The sequence below is a fragment of the Amaranthus tricolor genome, chromosome 6 (assembly GCF_026212465.1).
Source record: "Amaranthus tricolor cultivar Red isolate AtriRed21 chromosome 6, ASM2621246v1, whole genome shotgun sequence".
In the NCBI taxonomy this organism is placed as follows: domain Eukaryota; kingdom Viridiplantae; phylum Streptophyta; class Magnoliopsida; order Caryophyllales; family Amaranthaceae; genus Amaranthus; species Amaranthus tricolor.
The window spans coordinates 27619108-27633798 of NC_080052.1; the positions used below are offsets into that span (position 1 = coordinate 27619108).

Here is a 14691-nt window from a genome sequence, read left to right on the forward strand (position 1 = left end):
GGTGGTATTAAAAAAAAAATCAAGTTGATAAAAAAATAAGAGGAAATTTTACATGGTAAGCATAAGTTTTTGACTTTTCTATGTGGTAGACACGTTTTTTTTAATCCACATGGCGACCCCTGAGCTTTTAATTATAACAAAATATTAAGTTTTTTGTTAAACTAAGTACTTATTTCGATCAAATTTTTAAAAAATTGCGCTTTAAGCGTAATCAGCATGTTTGCTCTTATGAAAAAAGGTCGTTATGATGGATAAAAATAGCGTATAATTTAACAAGAATCTTAACTATTTGCATACTAAGCTGAAAAGCTAGAAGCTTAGGGTTACTATGCGGTTTAAAAAACGTATGTGCACCATGTAAAAAAATCAAAAATTTAGAAAATTTCGAAAAATTAAGTAATTCAACTTGAGTCAATTTGACATTGCGTATTGAACAATTTAAGTTTTGATTACTTTAATCTCAATTCACAAGTAATAAACAAGTGGTTCTCATTCGATTAGCAATTTACTTAAAACTTCATTTCACCCCAAAAATATGACCTATTTTTTCCCCACCTTGAGACAAGCACAACACTTAAACCATACCTACCAAGTACCAACTACAACACAAGATAAATAGTCTTAATATGGGTGTATTTTTCAAATCAGTCGGTCTCCTAAGAGATCGTCTCTCTGAAAGACGTCTTTCAAGTCCAACCCGTTAAAACTTAATTAAACTTAAAGATAATAATGGGCTGACCAAATTAGAGATGGTTTCTCAAAGAGATCGTCTCTCACAAGAATTTGTGTTTTTAAATACCTTTAGATTTTTGACTTTTGGCGTTCTATTTGAACAAATAGCTTAAAAAACATTTGGTAAATCAGTTGTGTTCATTTGGATCATCGATTTAATTTCGAGTCATGTGTTTCGAATTAGTTTAAAATTAGGTTTTGCGTTCACATTGTTATTTACATATTTAAAATTCATTTTGAAGCCCATAAGATCAAAATTATGAGTAACTTTTATATTTAGATTTTTTAATCAATTTTACATTTGACAACTAATTTTATACCATACTTCAAAACCGAAGGCTAATAAATAAGTCAATATTTTCAGTAAAAAATATATTACAATTTGAATTGATAACCAAATCCTAATAAAAGTACCATCCTTTTCCATTAAGGTTGACTATATTATTTATTAGCCATTATAAACAGTAAATTAATTCAAGAATTTCAATTATTGTCACATCCTAGAAAAACAAATATGCGAATTTCTATATCTAACATCATAATATCACACGTCACATTTAATATATGGCCTAAACTAATTCGTAGCTTGGCTCTTCATCTTTTTGAGGGAACAAATATCCTTATAAGGTGCAAGAAAACATAACTACCACAAAATTGTTCATCTATATTATGCTTGTTCAATCCTTAAAGAGAAAATACACCCAAAATCAAATTTAATAGCTGATAGCTAATCGCTGATCTATTAGATAAAAATGTTGCTTGATGTTATTTCCTAGCATTTTCTAAGTTTGCATCCCTTTTAATTTTGGTCTTTGTTCTAAGTTCTAGAATTCAAAATTTCAAATTAAATATTTGTAAATGTCAACGTATTTCTCCATAGAAAAGTAGAAGAACATCACCAATGCAAGTATTAATCATAAAATCGAATTGTTCCTTTGCTAATTCAATTGAAAGGTGATAGAAAATTAGTCTATTTCCGACATCATACCCATAGCTAGCATCAACAAACCTATTAATCGAGTCGATATTGATAAGCTATACGCAAGAGATCAAGGGATCAAGACAATGTTAGAATTAGCACAAGATGAGCTTAAAAACCTAGGTAAAGTATGGTTATTAATTTTTGTGTCACTAAGTTATTGTTATATTATAGGCAAGATTATACCCAAGGGTTTTACAAGATTAGTGGCAATACTTCCAGTAATCATTCTTTTTCTTAATTTGCCACTAAATCTCACTTCGATTCATTTTTGTGGCTTTACTTCATTCTTCATTTCTTGGCTAGCAAATTTCAAGCTATTGCTTTTTGCATTTGGTAAACCTCCTCTTTGTTTAGATTCCCCCATTTCATTCCCTCTATTTCTTGTAGTTTCTTGCTTACCCATCAAAATTCAGCACCCCCCATCTTCTAAAAACTCACCAAAAGAAGAAAACAAGGACAACCCAGATCATAAATCATTAAATAATTCCTATGCATCAACCAAAAATTCTCACATTTTGGAAAATAATCATGACCCAGTTCATAAATCATTGAATAATTCATACCCATCTACCAAAAACTCCAAAATTTTGAAAAATAGTCATGACCCAGATCATAAGTTTCAAAATAAATCATACCCAAATCCTCAAATACTTCAAAGTTCACAAAAATTACCTTGGAATTACGTAATAAAAACAGTACTTTTAGCTCTAATGATCAAAATATATGATTATAGTGATGATTTACACCCCAAAATTTTATGGTCATTATATTTTCTCCACATCTATTTTAGCCTTGAAATAGTCTTAGCAATTGTTGCAAAATCAGCAAACTTTTTTCTAGGTTTAGAATTAGAACCTCAATTTAATGAACCCCTTTTATCAACTTCCATACAAGATTTCTGGGGTAAAAGATGGAATCTAATGGTAACCGGTATTCTTAGACCTACAGTATACCTACCCACACAGGAATATTTCACCAAAATCATAGGCCGTAAAACGGCGTTGCTTCCAGCAGTAATGGCAACATTCGTTGTATCAGCACTAATGCATGAATTAATCTTCTACTATTTAGGACGTGAGGAACCTACTTTTGAAGTGACGTGGTTCTTTTTGCTCCATGGATTTTGCCTGTGTGTTGAGATCGCAGTCAAGAAATATGGAAGAGAGAGAAAATGGTGGGTTCCACCAAGGTGGTTGTCTGGTCCTTTAACGGTGTTATTTGTGGTGGGAACTGGGTTTTGGTTGTTTTTGCCGCCATTGTTGAATGCTGGATTGGAAACCAGAGGTCTTGGAGAATATGCGGTAATTGGCGGTTTTATTAAACGTGTCTTGGAGTGAATTGATGGCACATTGTATTGAGAAGTATTTGTTTGGGAATAAGGCGCAATATGCACCACCCCTCGGTCATCTCTTCCCTAGCAATAGCATTATTTCCTCGTGAGCAATTAGTTTAGGGGATGCTTGGTACTTAGGCTTTACATTGCCCCGTACAAAATCAATTCTTTGTTTGGTAGTTTTTTTTTTTTTTTTTTTTTTTTTTTTTTTGTATTTTAAGTTATAGATTCTCTTAGAATTTAAAGTGATTAATAAATATATAAAGCTGTGGTTCTTTGTTTCATAGTCCATACTAAATTGATAGATTATAAAAGTTATTGTATTGAAGTTGGCCTTTGTTATTTTTATTCAGTAATGGACTAATGGTATATGAAGTATTTTTCTAGCTCATTCTTGTAGTCTTATGAGTAGATGTGTGTCGTTAGCCCATACTAATCTTAGGGTTGCACACGGTCTGATCTGGTTTGGTTTGACATAAAAATCAGATCAGATCAGAAATTCCGGTCTAGAAATTTTTTAGATCAGACCAGACTAGTCAAAACACTAGTCCGGACTAGATCGAACGGTCTGATCAACGGTTTTTTCTTTTTTATGTATTTTTTAATTAAGAGTCTAAGATAATGTATTCATCTATATGTATATAAATATTAATATATATTCTGAGTCTTTAATTAAGTCTACGAAAGTCTTTAATTCAAGTACACTATCATAAACAATTACAAATCATAAAAACTCAACCAAATCAAGTAAACAAAAAAATTCAATCAAATCAAGAACACAAAAAAATTCAACCGAACAATAAACCATTACACAAACAATAGACCAAAATTCAACCCAAAAATCAACCAAACAGTGCAGCAGTCAATCTAATAGAATGGCTGGCTCTAATGTTTAATTTCTAAGTAGAAAAATGAACACACATTAGACTTGAAAGGGAGACGCAGGCAACCCGCAATGCAAGTAGAAAAATGAAGACGGAAATTAGGTTTAATTTCTAAGTTTAAATCTAAAAGAATGGCTGGCACTAATGTTGAAACTTTAAAAGAATGGGCTGGCATTAATGGGCCAAACAGCATAATTTCATAATACAGTTTTCCGGTTCGGTCTGGTTTGAAAATTTAAAAACCTAAACCGGACCAAAAATCGTAATTCTAAAATAAAAAGAATCGGACCAGATCATTTAGACCGTAGACCAAATCAAATACTTAAATAAACATCGCTCTCAGGGTTAATGTTATTCTGATTTGTGATGCTTTCTAATTTATCGATCAAAATTTGACATGCATTCAATTTGAGAATGACTTGCACTTTAATAGTTAATTTGAAATCATAATGAATTAGACATACACTTTTATTGACACAAGCATGACTTAATCTGGTAAAATACTGGACTAAATCTTACTAAAAGAGATTTGAATTCCAATTATTAGACTTATCCAATATGAATTTGATTCAATATTAATATTATTCGATATGAACCTAATCGGAACCTCATAAGACCTAATATAAATTCGATCTAAAATCTATATGACCAACTTAAAATTAGTATACTCGAGTTAATCTAAAGAATTACCAACTTAAATCTAAAGATAGATTTATTATTAACTAGCTATTGTTCGATTTCATATTGATCCAAAATCAAATAAGACATGGTTTGGAATTAGCTCCACATAAACTTACTTGAGATGATGAGAATTGTTCTAGCAGAAGTAGTTCCTCCCTTTCAAATTAATTATAATATTAGACAAAATAGCATTATTCATTCATCACTCTTAATTTCTAATTAGTTTTTTATCTATAGCCTATAGGTTAAAACATATTCAAGTGAGATTTTATTTGATTCGTCTTATTGCAAGTTTTATATTTTTTCATTATAAATAATTAAGATATTAAAAATTAAATTAGAGTATTGAACGTTGCAATTAAATTGAAGGATGTATAATAAAATGAGAAGTGCATCAATATGAAGGAGACGAGGAGCGCATTAACATGACTGTGATGAGAAGTGCGGTGCAAAATGAAGAGAATAACTCCATGGGGAGAATTTTTTAAGCAAACGGATCTCTTAAAGTTCCTCAAAAAAAGGTCAATAGATGATTGGTTAATTAGTTATGGGGTAATGGATAATTAGTCATAGGTGGTTAGTTTCCTTAGGTAGTGTTATTTATTTTTACATCAATTTTTGTGTGAGATTTTTTCATTGAAAGACGAATTTCTCGCAAGCGGCCTAATAAATTTTAAAAATTTTAAATTTTAATTGCTACACGTGTTTATAATACGTGAAGTATGTGATTATGGTATATGAAATAGGTATTTATAATTTCTGAAAAATGTGCTAATATGTGTAATAGGTATTTAAGATTAATGAAGTAGGTATTTATGGTAAATGAAATAGATGATTACAATAGTCCACGGAAATGGGCTAAGAGAGAAATTTTGGAGACAATGGTGTCAAAGTTATTTGGTGAGCCAACTAATTTGATATTTGTTCTGGTATAATGAGTGCCGAGCAAGATGAGATACGGTTGTTGTCATGTTGATGCCAATAAGCTATTTGAATAAGTTAATTTATCAAACATTTATATTATCTTATATGACTCAAGTAGAGGCGTTTAAAATGAGTTAGAATTCTCTCCATTACTTAAAATGTAATGAAGGATTTATTACTCAATCTAATGGTTATTATTGCTTGATGGAGTTTTAATAGAGGGAAATTTGACATTTTATTTTTTATTCTAAAATAAGAGTCAAAATCCTAGAATGGGTAATAGAGAAAAGTAATGGAGAGCATCCTAATACGTTCAAAAATATACTCGATGACCTGATATTAACCTGACCATGTAAACGAATCCGACTTGACCCGATTTCAAAATGAATATAAAATTATGTAAAAATCAATAGACACAAGAACTGATTTTGAAAACCGACCCAAAATACATAACACGAAATCAATCCGATGACCCGAATTCACATGTAGATTGTAGACTCAAGTACCCAATCAACCGTCTCATTGGCCTAATAAGTTAGTTTTCATCCAATAAATTAACTTACCACACAATCTCTATTATATTAAAAGGTAGTGAGAATATAAGGAGAAAAGTAGTATAAGAGATAAATTTATATCGATTTATCTTCTATTTCATTATCTATATCAGTATTACAAGAACTTGCACATATATATAGTGCAAGATATTAGAGGAAACAAACGTGTTACTATTACAAAGGATAGTAACACACAACTCAATGCATTCATGAGTTGTTACATCAATCACAACACTCCCCCTTGAATGCAATACATATATGTGGAAATTCTATTATGACATTCATAATTCTAAACTTTCTCATTAAAAACCTTTATCAGGAAAAATCCAGTGGGAAAAAAAACCTGATCAAAGGAAAAAAGAGTACAATGAGCATATTTCTCCCCCTGAAGTTAACATATGTCTCGAAATCGGCACATTCCAATCTTCCATACCAAATACTCAAATTGCTTTGACGGGAGTGACTTTGTGAATAAATCAGCGGGGTTTTCACAGGATTGAATTTCTTAGACTTTTATCTTTTTATCTTTCTGCAGATCATGTACGAAGAATAATTTTGGTGACAAGTGTTTTGTTCTGTCTCCGCTGATGTATCCTTCTCTGACTTGGTTGATATATGCATCATTATCTTCATAAATTGTAGTTGGTGCCCTAGTTGTATCGTTTAAGCCACAATCTTTTTGGAGTTGGCTGATCATGGATCTCAACCATACACACTCTCGGCTGGCTTCATATAAAGCTATAAGTTCTGCATGATTTAAGGATGTAGCCGTTAGAGTTTGTTTTGTTGATTTCCAAGATATTACGTTCCTGCATATGTAAATACATATCCAGTTTGTGACTTGGCCATATGTGGATCAGATAGAAATCCTGCATCAGCATATCCAGTGAGTATGGCATCATTTCCTGGAAAAATTATCCAAGGTCTATAGTTCCCTTTAGGTATCGGAATAGATGTTTTACCCCATTCCAATGTCTTTCTGTTGGTGCATTGCTATACCTAGCTAATAAATTTACAGAATATGCTATATCAGGTCTTGTATTATTTGCTAAGTACATTAAGGCACCAATGGCATTCAAGTATGGCACTTCCGGGCCTAAAATTTCTTCGTTTTCTTCTTGTGGACAGAATGGGTCATCCTTTATGCTTAGTGATCGTATCACCATTAGGAAACTTAGTGGATGAGCCTTGTCCATGTAAAATCGTTTCAAAACTTTCTCAGTATAATTTCTTTGATGGACAAATATTCCACTTTTCAAATGTTCAATTTGTAGTCCAAGACAGAATTTAGTTTTTCCTAAATCCTTCATCTCAAATTCTCTCATCAAATATTTAGCTGTTATCTCAATTTCTCTTAGAGTTCCGATCAGATTTAAGCCATCTACATACACAACAATTATTACGAAATCGAATTGAGATCGTTTGATGAATACACATGGGCTAATTTAGTTGTTTTTGAATTCTGCTTTCATAAGGTATTTACTCAAACGATTATACCACATTCGCCCAGATTGCTTTAATCCATACAATGATTTCTTTAATTTTATAGAAAACATTTTTCTAGGTACATTCTTTATTGGTAAGTTTAATCCTTCAGGGACCTTCATATAGATGTCTGTGTCGAGTGACCCATATAAATACGCAGTTACGACATCCATCAATCTCATGTGTAGGCATTGAGAAACTATTAAACTTACCAAAAATCTGAGTGTGGTTGCATCAATTACTGGGGAACATGTTTCTTCGTAATCAATTCCTAGCATTTGAGAAAAATCTTGAGCTACAAGTCTTACCTTGTATCTGACAATTTTATTTTTCTCATTTCTTTTTCTTACAAATACCCATTTGAAGCCTACGGGTTTTATGCCTTTTGGAGTTTCTAAAATTTGCCCAAAAACTTCTCTTTTTTCTAATGATTTTAATTCTACCTCAATTGCTTCTTTCCATCTTGGCCAATCAGGTCTTTTTCTGCATTCATTTATCGATATTGGCTCAAGATCATTTTCATCATTTATTATATCAATAGCTACGGAATATGCAAAGGATTCATTTGGAATGACCCTTTTTCGATTCTATTTTTTCTTGGAGAAAATATAATTTATTGAGATTTCATAATTTTCATCTTTTTCATTATCGGAGATGTCTTGATTTTCTCCTTTATTTTCATTTTCATTTTGAGTATCATTTGGTGCATCTTCTTGTTTTCTCAATTTTCTTGGTTTTAAATCTTTTGAACCAAGTGGCCTTCCACGCTTTCTTTGCACAATAATTTCATCACTTTTTGCCTTTTTATCAGGAATTTCTATTCGAGCAGGAGTATTTGCTGCTGATATATGTGATTTTGTAACTCTCTTAGTATCTATGAATGCATCAGGTAATTGGTTAGCAACACTTTGTAGATGAAAAATTCGTTGTACTTCTTGTTTACATGATTTTATTTTTGGGTCTAAATATTCTAAATGTGTTGCTTTCCAAATAAGTTTCATATTTCTTTTCTGTAAGTCCACATTCTCTCCCCTTAAGGATGGGAATATTGTCTCATTAAAGTGGCAATCAGCAAATCTAGCTTGAAATTGATCACTAGTTAATGGTTCAAGATACCGAATGATTGATAGAGATTCAAAACCGACATATATTCTCATTCTTCTTTGTGGACCCATTGTTGTACGTTGAGGGGGAGCAATGGGCACATATACACCGCATCCAAAGATTTTCAAATGTGAAATATTTGGTTCATAACCAGCTACTAATTGCATTAGCGAATATTTATGATAAGCTATAGGTCTTAGCCTAATCAATGATGTTTCATGTAATATTGCATAACCCCAGGCCGATGATGGTAGTTTTGATTTCATTAGCTGTGGTCTTGCAATTAATTGTAATCTCTTAATTAAGGATTCAGCAAGACCATTTTGTGTGTGAACATGTGGCACAGAGTGTTCCACTTTAATTCTAATTGGCATGCAATAATCATTAAAAGTTTGAGATGTGAATTCGCCGGCATTGTCCAATCTAATACTTTTTATTGTATAATCAGGAAAATGATTTTTCAATTGGATGATTTGTGCAAGTAGTTTTGCAAATGCCTTGTTTCTACTTGATAGAAGGCTTACATGTGACCATCTTGTGGAAGCGTCTATTAAGACCATGAAGTACCTAAAAGGTCCACATGGTGGATTAATTGGCCCACATATATCTTGTTGAATTCTTTCAAAAAATATAGGAGATTCAGTAACAATTTTTTTTACTGATGGACTGATGGTCTAGTAATAAATTTTCCAAGAGAACAAGAGGTACATAAGAGCTCATTTGACTGGGGAATCTTGATCCATCTACTGACATTTCCTTTTCTAAGACAAGAGAAGCAAAAAAAAATTTATATTATTAATATAAAGCCAGAATACTCAATACAAAAACATAAGTAAAGAATTACAACTTATCAAATGAAAACAAGTTATATAAATAGAAATATTCTCAAAAGATGTAATTATCTTCTTCTTGGGGATCAAGTTTGTGGAGGTTAACATTCTCATTAAAGAAATCGGAGACATCTAAGATGGGCCCAGATGTACTTGCTTCATTTACAAAATTTGCTTCTGCCCCTTTTGCTTTGTTTTTCTGGGAAGCTTGATATAAATCCACTAAGTGTTTGGCGGTACAGCAAGTTCGCCCCCAATGTCCAGTCATGCCACATCTATTACATGTGCTTTTGTGTTTCTGGACTTGTTTAAAATTATCATTTCGGGGGGTTAAATATATTTCTTTCATAAATATGGCTACATCCGCGGCCACAACTAAGTCCATGACCACGGCCATAGAAATTTTCTTGTTCAAAAGTATTCATGTTGCTCTTTTCATGATATTTTCCACGACCTCTACCTCTTATGAAATAGTTCCCACGACCTCGATGGCGCACATTCCTTTCAATCATATTTGTCTCATTAAAGGGCATAGTCCCCACAGGTGTCCTATTGTGATTTTTCAATAATAGTTCATTATTTTGTTCCGCAACAAGAAGTGTTTTCAGCAATTCATGATATTTCTTGAAATGCCTTTCACGATATTATTGTTGTAACAAGATGCTATTTACGTGAAAAGTTGATAATGTTTTTTCTATCATTTCTTCATCTGTTATTATTTGTCCACAATAGACTAATTTTTATTTTATCAGATGAAGGGCTGAATTATAAACACTAGTTGATTTGAAATCTTGAAATCTTAACTCTCGCCATTCATCGATGGCCTTTGGGAGAAGTACACTTTTATTATGGCCAAATCTTTCGTTTAGCTCTTCCCAAAGTAATTTTGGGTCCTCATAATTGGTGTATTCGTGTTTGAGACTGTCGATTAAATGATATCTCAAAATTGATGCAGCTTTTGCCTTATCTTCCTCAATTTTTGTGGGGTCTCTTTCAATACCCTTTCCTTTGTTGACGGGATTAAGTTCAATTAATGTGTATAATAAACTTTTCCTTTTAGATATAATTTGACATCTGAGGCCCATTGTACAAAATTGTTTCGTGTTAATTTCAGGGCATTGAATTCTCTCTTTTTGAGATCAGCCATTATTTTCTACAATTGAGAAAATGACAGTGTATCATTAGAGATATTAAAGCATATTAGTATTATCTCCCCCTGATTTAATATCTCAAATATAATAAGCACAATATAATCATAAATAAAAATAAAGTAGATAGTATTAATAGATGATAAAACAAAATACAAATTGCTAAACAAATACAAGATTTATAATTTATTTTTGGATAATTAGGTAGAGCATTAGCGCTACAGGGAGTAATACAATTAAACCCATAATGATAAGGAATGCTTCTAGTATTTTACTTATATTGTCGGCAATTGAATTGATGTGGGTGTTTGTAGATGTATTGTTTGCCATGGATGGTTGAAGGAAGAAGAAGATGAAGAAAAAAAATTATTTATTTATTGTGTTTGGGATAAGGTGTGAGTGGTGTGTGTGTGTTTGTAACGGGTAGAAGTCCCTATTTATAGGGGGTACAAAGACCATTTTCATAATTGATCTCCAAGATTAAAAAAAAATGGTAAAAAAATTTTTTTATTGTATTATTTTTTTTTATTATTATTATTTTTTTCAAAATCGAACCCTGGACGATTTACTTAAATTATAATTTTCGGACCACTCTGGCATTCATCCCCAGGTGATATTTTTACAATTAAAAAAGGATTTTATGTTGTGTAGAAATAATGTAGTCATGTCTACTAATAATCTGTGTTATAGGTAAATTAAGACAATTTATTATTATAATGTTAAACAAAATAGAATCAAATAAAATCGTTATTTGAAGGTGAAATTAAATTTTATGAGTTGATTAAGCAATTATATACTTATAAAGATATAAAAGTTTGATGTATATAATTTTAGAGACTAAAGTAAACAAATGCATATGCACATAATATGATGACATGATCAGATAAATAGAGATAAAACCGTCCACAAAGGCGATAACAATGCTAAATTAGCCAGTCCATAAAGGCGGTCTATTACAAAATAATACTCCCTCCTATTCACCTTAGGTGTCCCATTTACTTTTGAGACAATATTTATCTATCACTTTTAAATTGCATTTTATTATTAATCTATAAGTTAAAACATAGTCATGTGGGATCTTATTTGATTCGTTTTGATATAAAGATTATTAATATCAACTTTTTATAATTTTTAATTATACATAACTCGATATATTAAGGATTGAATAAGTGCATTAGATAGAGTGCATAAAGTAAATAGGACACTTAAGATGAATAGGAGGGAGTATTAGTCAGTCCGTATAGGCGGCTGAAAAAGTAAAAAAAAAACGAACATAAAGGTTAAACGACATTATTAAAATGAATTATTTTATGGGTTAATAGCCTACTAGTTTCTTCGCTTCGTCATTTTTTCTTTTATTACTTTCTTGTGGAATTGTAGGATCATAGTAGGTTGGACCGGTGGGTTTTCAGTAGATTGTGGTGGCTGATTAGTAGGAGGTTGTGCTGGTGGATTAGTTGCATTATTGAGACTTGACATTGAGTTTTCATTTATATGGGTATTATTTGAATTATGTCTTCGCAGTTGTTTTGAACCACTATTAGCTGGGTTGGTAGTAATAGATATACAATTTTCTTTAAGGATAAAGTATAGAACAGCGTTAGTAACACCTTGAATAATAATATTGATACCGTTTGATTGTTGGTTCATATTGTTGCTAAAAAAAATGTTATAATGTTTTGAAAAAAAATATTACCTTCTTGGATTTTTGAGAGCGAAAATTGGTGCTGATAACGTATTAAAAGGTATGGAGAATATATGAAGAAAAGTAGTATAAGAGATAAACTTATATCGATTTATCTTTTATTTCATTACCTATATCAATATTACAAGAACTTGCACATATATAAAATGCAAGATATTAAGAGGAAACAAATGTGTTACTATTACAAAGGATAGTAACACACAACTCAATCACTAACATATTATATATTTATATTTATATTTATATCATTCTTAGTTTTTAATATTTAATTCATTAGTTTGTCAACAAGAGGGAGTACCCTAATAGGTGTCAACTAATTAATCAGTGGCATAAAAAGCAATCATCATTCATAACCAAATCAATTTAGGCAATTTTTTCTAAACCTCAAGTCCTCCACTTCCTGCTCATCAATTACAGGAGGCAGACAAAACCAAAAGCTGAGCAAAATGTTAGAGCTAGCAGAAGATGAGCTTCACAACTTCTTCAAAGTATGGGCCACAATCTTTGTATCATTGAGCTACTGTTACACCATAGCTAATCTTACTTCTAAAGGTTTTACTAGATTTTTTGCCATTATCCCAATTGTTCTTCTCTTTTTAGCTCTTCCTCTCAAACTTACTTCTTTCCATCTTGGTGGTTTAACTGCTTTCTTTATTGCTTGGCTTGCTAATTTCAAACTCTTACTTTTTGCTTTTGGTAAAGGTCCTCTTTGCTCTAATCCTTTTATCTCATTTCTTCATTTTCTTGCACTTTCTTGCTTTCCCATCAAAATCCTACAAAACCCATCTCAGAAAAACTCAACCAAATCAGAAAATAACCAAAACCCAGATCAGAAATCACAAATCAAATCATACCCATTTCAAAAAAACTCAACTAAATCAGAAAATAAGCAAAACCCAGATCAGAAATCAGATAATAAATCAAACCCAAATCCTCAAATATCCATTTGGAATTACATAATCAAAGGAGCACTTTTAGCCCTAATAATCAAAACCTATGATTTCAAAAACTATTTCCATCCAAAAATCTTGTGGCTAATATTCTGTTTTCACATTTATTTCACCTTAGAATTAGTCTTAGCATTTCTTGCATCTTCAGCCAGAGTTTTCTTGGGTTTTGAGCTTGAACCTCCATTTAATGAACCTTTTTTGTCAACGTCATTGCAAGATTTCTGGGGTAAAAGATGGAATATCATGGTTACCCGAATCTTAAGGCCTTCAGTGTACCTTCCAACTCTGGAAATCTCCACCAAATTATTGGGCCGTACGTGGGCCCCACTACCTGCTGTTATGTCCACTTTTTTGGTTTCGGCCCTTATGCATGAGGTCATATTCTACTATTTGGGCCGTGAGTGGCCCACATTTGAGGTGACGTGGTTCTTTCTCCTACATGGATTTTGCCTGTGTGTCGAAATTGTAGTTAAAAAGTTAGTTGGCGCGAAATGGCGGGTCCCACGATGGGTTTATGGGCCGTTGACGGTGGGCTTTGTGGTGGGTACTGGGTTTTGGTTGTTCATGCCGCCTTTGATTAGGGCCGGGTTGGATACTAGACCATTTCAGGAATTTGCTGCGGTTGGCAATTTTGTAAGAAGCTTAAAGGTTCAATTGAGCTTCATGATAAAGTATTTTCCGAGATTTATGAATTGATTTAATGGTAATAGATTTTTCGTTCCACATTAATGATAGAGTGTTGATACATACTACCTATGGAGTAATTGATTCATTTTTGCCCAAGGAATTCTCCTTCCTCCGAAATCAAAACAATTCAATATTTGTGTATTTATTATGTACTTCGATTTCATTAGTGCTTCAAGTGGTTTGTAATGTGGTCTAAAAGACCATTCTTCCAATATTTGGTCATCTATACAATACATTTTTTTTACGGGGTAAAGAATTTCGAAACTCCATTTATAAAAGTAGTTCATTTTTTTCAATGGTGATGGAAAAGAGATAATACCATTTTACTATAAATAATCTTATTTGTGAGTTAGTATTAGTATTAGTGTTAGTATATTAATTATTAAATAAAACATAGTAATATCACTTTTTTCATTTTGAAATATTTGCTACTTTTTGATTATAGGTGTTTTTTATCATTTTATTTTATATATTACGGCTAATGTGTAAGCAAAATATATTTAAGTGGGATCTTATTTGAATCATCTAATCGCATACTTTCATAATATTAATTTTTGAATGAATATAATTTAACATATGAATAAATAAAATAACATATTAAATCGCATAAAAAATTAAATGTAAAGAATATAATAAAATAAAGGGATTATGTGCATTTGCACGAATATTACAATTAACGGTCAAAAGTTCGC

The 14691-nt window shown here is 31.6% G+C and overlaps 3 protein-coding genes across 3 annotated transcripts; 2 read left to right on the forward strand and 1 right to left on the reverse strand.

The window, feature by feature from the left end:
- Positions 1 to 1356: 1356 nt before the first annotated feature.
- Positions 1357 to 3690, forward strand: LOC130815485 (acyl-CoA--sterol O-acyltransferase 1-like). The gene has a single exon (XM_057681970.1). It carries the CDS (start codon positions 1798 to 1800, stop codon positions 3049 to 3051), a length of 1254 nt encoding a protein of 417 aa, XP_057537953.1. The 5' UTR covers positions 1357 to 1797; the 3' UTR covers positions 3052 to 3690.
- A 5874-nt stretch (positions 3691 to 9564) lies between these two features.
- Positions 9565 to 10594, reverse strand: LOC130815730 (uncharacterized). Its single transcript, XM_057682214.1, has 3 exons — positions 10320 to 10594; positions 9898 to 10142; positions 9565 to 9812 (listed from the first exon to the last, which is right to left on the reverse strand). The coding sequence occupies exons 1-3, from the start codon at positions 10592 to 10594 to the stop codon at positions 9565 to 9567; spliced, it is 768 nt and encodes a 255-aa protein (XP_057538197.1).
- Positions 10595 to 12650: 2056 nt separating this feature from the next.
- On the forward strand, positions 12651 to 14242 carry LOC130815486 (acyl-CoA--sterol O-acyltransferase 1-like). Its single transcript, XM_057681971.1, has one exon. It carries the CDS (start codon positions 12809 to 12811, stop codon positions 14006 to 14008), a length of 1200 nt encoding a protein of 399 aa, XP_057537954.1. The 5' UTR covers positions 12651 to 12808; the 3' UTR covers positions 14009 to 14242.
- Positions 14243 to 14691: the final 449 nt, after the last annotated feature.

Excerpts from the sequence above, each read along its gene's own strand:
- LOC130815485 (XM_057681970.1), top strand. The coding sequence starts at position 1,798 with ATGTTAGAATTAGCACAAGATGAGCTTAAAAACCTAGGTAAAGTATGG.
- LOC130815730 (XM_057682214.1), bottom strand. The coding sequence starts at position 10,594 with ATGGGCCTCAGATGTCAAATTATATCTAAAAGGAAAAGTTTATTATAC. Across the intron at positions 10,143-10,319 it reads CCAAAGGCCATCGATGAATG|GCATTTCAAGAAATATCATG; the intron begins GCGAGAGTTAAG and ends ATATCGTGAAAG. Across the intron at positions 9,813-9,897 it reads AGAAAATTTCTATGGCCGTG|TCCAGAAACACAAAAGCACA; the intron begins GTCATGGACTTA and ends ATTTTAAACAAG.
- LOC130815486 (XM_057681971.1), top strand. The coding sequence starts at position 12,809 with ATGTTAGAGCTAGCAGAAGATGAGCTTCACAACTTCTTCAAAGTATGG.